The 5411-nt window shown below is 34.6% G+C and overlaps 1 protein-coding gene across 1 annotated transcript; it reads right to left on the bottom strand.

Annotated features, from left to right (window-relative positions):
- Positions 1–11: 11 nt before the first annotated feature.
- LOC120272611 (nudix hydrolase 14, chloroplastic-like) lies at positions 12–3125 on the bottom strand. Its single transcript, XM_039279478.1, has 6 exons — positions 2904–3125; positions 2526–2631; positions 1997–2074; positions 1000–1092; positions 768–860; positions 12–262 (listed from the first exon to the last, which is right to left on the bottom strand). The coding sequence occupies exons 1-6, from the start codon at positions 3119–3121 to the stop codon at positions 152–154; spliced, it is 699 nt and encodes a 232-aa protein (XP_039135412.1). The 5' UTR covers positions 3122–3125; the 3' UTR covers positions 12–151.
- Between the last annotated feature and the right edge of the window lie 2286 nt (positions 3126–5411).

Raw genomic sequence — 5411 nt, 5'->3', positions numbered from 1 at the left:
TACATCTTCAATCTGCTTAAGTCCAAATGTCATCAATTATTTCAAGATAGACAGACAACATCCCAAGTGCATGAAATTATATCATAGTTTGGGACAATAAAATGGGGACTAGTGTGGCAAGGACCAAGGAGAGATGTTGAACGGGATCAAGTTAGTAAACTACCGGAGAAGGAAAGATCTTGCAACCAGTTTTTGGGTCAAGAAATGATGTCAGATTAACCATAGCCTCAATTTTCAAGCATATGCCAGTCTCCTCTTCAACCTGCCATGGTGCATGGGAAAAATATTGCAATCACATATTCCTGTATCACATATAGGGCTCAATTACCAACTAAAGAAAAGTAAATATTCAATCTTTCCAAATAAAAATAAAATAAAGTTGCATTTTACTTAAGAAGTTAGTCATGAGAAGTGGGTCAGAAATGGGCACATTCCACTGTGCAAATACTGTAAAGGTGACTTGCTTTATGTCAACCATGTGAAATCTATTATCTATGGCATAAATCCTACGGGTTCATCCATCTCATTAAACTAATAAGACAGGTCTTATATTCATTCTGCGTTCTAAAAATTATTGTAAAGCTATATAGGATTATGCTAGTTGATTTATAATTTCATGTTGATATCCAAAATGCTAATCTATTTTTTTACAAGACGACAAAAAACCATTTTCTTGCATCAACTGAAATGGGGTTTGTATGTTCTATTAATGACTTAAGAGTTGTGCATATATGTACATTTATGTGTGAGTGAGAGATAAAGAGAACCTCACGAACAGCTGCACCAACAACATCACCTCCGTCATCATCCACCATCCCAGCTGGTAATTCCAGGGTAAATCTTCCTACAGGAACTCTAACCTTGCATATTGAAAGGGGACTCGTAAAAAATTAAATATAAAATAAAAAGAAAAAAAATTAGTCAGTATTTACAACTTCATAAGAAAACGTGGATGATATAATAAATTAAAAACAAAGTTTGTAATACAAAAAATAAAACCTGTTCAGTAAGAACTACATAATCCTTCCCTCCTGACTCCAAAATAACCAGAACTGCAACAGATTGGCCACGTGCAAACACAATACCTGGAATCTAAACATAGTTTAAGACCTTAAATACAAACTGGATATCTTACCATCTCGAATGTAGTACTAAATAAGAAAAAGAGATGGAGTAGAAGAGCCAGTCCCCAAACGAAGAAAAAAGAAACAGGCGAAAAGCTAAGAACATAAACAATATTCCATCACAAAGTTACAATAACTTATAACCTATTGTCATAAATATCAATAGAAATGGATGCTACAAAAACACAAATTTCAATGTCGAGGTGCATGATAAAACCTAATTCGCATGAAGTCTGTAGCTCCATACAAGAACCAATGCATAAGAATGTGGATATCCATCAGCAGTCAAAAGGAGCATAAGGGTTGCAAAGCATAAAATTGTAAAAGTAAAAAAAATAAAAATAAAAGACAGAGTAAGCCTTGCAATGAGACCCTATGCTCCAGTACATGTGCGAAAATATTGTCCCCTTCAAGGTGTACACCTGTCAATAAAAATTATCCTCATTGTTCCCCAACCAATTTTGATTTTCAAACCCCTGAATCGCACTTGCTGCTGTTCTGGTTCCACGCCATAAAGTAGATTTGGTTTCACCTATATCAATAAACTAAACATTGATTTGCCAAGCTTTAACCCTCTAAATATATAGGGCACAACAAAGAAGACACAAGGCGAAAGGTGTCACAATGTATATATACTGTATACTCAACTCAAAATAAAGTGATAAAGCGCAAACATTTCATAAGAAAATATAATAAATAACATGATGAATATATAACAAAAGGAAAAGAAAAACCAGCGAAACACTGAGAAAGCATTTAGCTCCATAGAGAATAACTGTCACAGAGAAAAAAATCATTCCTTGCTGAAACTTCAACAGGCACTTAAATTTAAAATAGAAAAGCAATAGCTAATCATTCATAATCATCAATACCTTCGTTCCTGTCTCCTTTTCGACGACATCTGCTTTAAATTTTAAAAATCCAGCACCTCTTCCAAACATATCCACACCCTAGTGAAGTTAAAGTTCAGTTAAAGTTCAGAATCAGAAGAACCGAAAATGCAGAAATTGGCATATAAAGCCTTGATCAAACAAAAAAAGTGATTTTGCATTCTTTCAGGCAAATACAACAGTGTTGATATTTATGTCCAAGCTATCAAAGTTAGAACATGCAAGAAAGCAGGCCTGCTTATTGTTCTAAATATCTTAGGATCCTTTAAATATGGCATTTGATATGGATTTATGCATACTAATTTTGTAGTGTCATGGCTTTATTATTAGCCAATTCTACTAATGCCATCATCATCAACAACAACAACAACAACAAAGAAGTAATTCCAGCATCAAAGATACCATAAAGGACTATTTGACATGAGATTCAGTGAACAGATCATAAACAGCTTAATATCAAACAGAAGTTGCTAAACTATGTTCAATGCTATCAAGAGGACACTCCATCTACCTGGATGAGCACTTGTCTCAAACTTATCTCTCCACCAGCTAAAATTCCTGTTTCACTTTGCATATTCTTCAACCAGTTTTTGAACAAAGCCGAATCAACAACATTCCTGAATTTGAAAATAACAGCAGCAGTAGCACTTCCAATCATGCTTAACGAGAAGAATCAATGTTTTAATACAATCAACGCAATCCAGAAAGAGTAACAACCCAAAAATCAAAAATAAAAACCTTCAAAATTATAATCTGCTATTCCACTTCTAAGGTGAGATCTAAACTTGCATTATTGTATTTCCCAGTTTATTTCATGATCCTACCTTCGCTAACATCGAAGAATTTCTGATCAAAATGGAAAAAGTCTTGTGAGGAGAGAGGGATGGACCTGAGATCGGACTCGGAGAGCCCAGGGGATGCAACGATCTGGACGTGGTGTCCACCGGCGAGGGTGATGGTGTGAGTCGGTGGGACGGAAGGGGCTTCACAGCGAGATGACGACATAAAAACAGGGGATCTAGTGGAGCTATTGCTGTTGTTCATTGGAGGGATGAGGCCATGAGCGAAAAGGAACCCAGCGCCGCGCAGGTACGCACGCGTTAGCATCGGTTTTATTAGAGAAAATGTTCACAGAGCTATTTTATTACAAACAAATCACTGAATAATGAAAAACAGAAAAATGGTAGTAGAACACAAAGACAAAGCAACAACAGAAAACATTTAGCATACAAAGCCATTAGTTCTAAGATTCTTCATCAGCCACTTGGGGGAGCTCCCCTACCAAAAGTGAAACAGGGACAATTCATGATGATTAAGGCGATGAAAAAGCTAAAGAAGAGGGGCCGATTTCAGCTCGATGGAATAGAATGTAAAGAAGGATTATCTATCTCAGCGAAGAGTTCTTTTATGGCTTGTATCTGGAGGTTAAATCTTCAGGCTTCAGAATGGGATCTTTGCTGCATTGCCTTGACTAACTCTGCAATTTATCTTTTTCTTGCATATGTTAAGTAATTTATAAAAAATTGACTGATTTGTATATTTTTGTTTAGGCAACACATGCTTAACAACTTTATAGTAAAAAAATAGTACCTCATTTTTCTCTTCATGATAATTTGAATGTATCTCTCTCAACAATAGTTGAAAGATTAAAATGGGTCAAACTATAAATGCTAAAAAAAAAGTCATATATCCTACTTATTATATTGTTGTATGAAATCTATATATATCTATTGAGCCATCAAACATAATATCAAAAGATTAAAACCAAAAAGCTCATAGCCTAGCGATATTTGATCTTATTGTAGAAAACGAGAATGAGACATTCATAAAGTTTCAAATTCAAAACTAGTTTGAAGCAATAAATGGTAATAAATCACCAGTTGTGGATATGAGCTCACAGCCCAAACCACTTGTCTCCGACTGAGGGTGCACGGGTTGGACGATTAATTCCCAGCTCATACACACACCCTTATGTATATAGTGTTTGTCCCTTTTCGTAAAAAGAAAAGATTAAATTTTTTTTTTTAATCTTTCAAATAAAAGAATGAACATTGTTGTATTAATAAATAGCATATCCTCATAGGGGTGATCATAACCACCAATGCATACCCAAATACCCAAACATGGGTATGCATTGGGACAAGCACTAATTCCCCTCTAAAGGGGAATCAATATTGTCATCCAAACATGACCCAAATACTGTATTGATTAAATTTCGATTTTTTTTAAACTTCCAAGGAAATAAAAATATTTTATTTTTAAACATTTTGTCAAGAAAAAAATAAAAAATGTGCACACTTATGTGGCACATTTATAACCTACTTGCCAAGGACGGATCCAGGATTTTGTTCATAGGGGTCAAATTAATATTACATATAAAAAAACAATGGAACACAAGTGCATCAAAAGTTTTCGTCATATGAAAATAACATATTACAATTACTATTTGCGTGTTTTCCATAACTTGAAAATAATGTAGGATTTTTTTATTATTAATACTACAAAATATATCATTTTCTATATAAGTAATCAAACAATCATTTATCCAAGAATCTCCTATTCAGTTGCACAAGTGATTTTTTACAATCTTCATAGTGGAAAAAACTCTTTCAACTGATGCAATAGAAATGGGCTGTCACGCCCCGACCCGCAGGTCTCACATGTGACATACCACCACGATAATTCAAGAGAGGTTAAACACCACCTCAACCTTGGATCATCGTAAAGCTAACATGTTCGTTGTACAAACTCAACAATAAACTAAATGTAACAATTCTCTACACAAGACTAACTTGACAAACTAAAGATATGGGACATACTGCTCACACTTCAAAATACAAGATCTTAATACAAACCAAACACTGAGTATGGTCTCTAATGCAACACTTAGACCACAGCTAATTCAAGTGTTCTAAAGATACAGAAATGAATACCTAAGTTAACAAGTTACTTATATTAAGGGATTCCACACTCTACACGCCAATAACTGAGAACATGCACAATTAACTCAAGTAACTACTCTAAAACCAACTCTTGCCATGCACTCCACGTCCATATTGCTTCGTTGAACTGACACTTGGGAAGTGGAAAGAGGAGGGTGAGCAACCAAAGTTACTCAGTGAGGGGAGGTTAGCACAACTCCACCAGAATTATACCAAAATAATAAGTATAGATTACCAAAATACAAGATGTAAATCATTCGAATAATACCTCACCGATAACACCAAAAGTTTAGAACATAGTTATATATATATATATACACACATCATGCAAGAGTTACCCCTAACCTAATATAACAATAGATAGTACAAAGAGGCTTTTCTACTCCAATTAGAGTTTTAAAACCTCAAATTTATGAAATATCAAACACGAGCTCAAACTATAAAATAAGTTAAGC

This window comes from Dioscorea cayenensis, chromosome 11 (assembly GCF_009730915.1).
Source record: "Dioscorea cayenensis subsp. rotundata cultivar TDr96_F1 chromosome 11, TDr96_F1_v2_PseudoChromosome.rev07_lg8_w22 25.fasta, whole genome shotgun sequence".
In the NCBI taxonomy this organism is placed as follows: Eukaryota; Viridiplantae; Streptophyta; class Magnoliopsida; order Dioscoreales; family Dioscoreaceae; genus Dioscorea; species Dioscorea cayenensis.
The sequence above is the reverse complement of the archived record's forward strand: the minus strand, read 5'-3'. Positions and strand labels throughout refer to the sequence as shown.

Coding starts and splice junctions, on each gene's coding strand:
- LOC120272611 (XM_039279478.1), bottom strand. CDS start 3,121: ATGCTAACGCGTGCGTACCTGCGCGGCGCTGGGTTCCTTTTCGCTCAT. Junction 2,632..2,903: donor CTCTCCGAGTCCGATCTCAG/GTCCATCCCTCT, acceptor TTTCAAATTCAG/GAATGTTGTTGATTCGGCTT. Junction 1,093..1,996: donor AAAAGGAGACAGGAACGAAG/GTATTGATGATT, acceptor AACTATGTTTAG/ATTCCAGGTATTGTGTTTGC.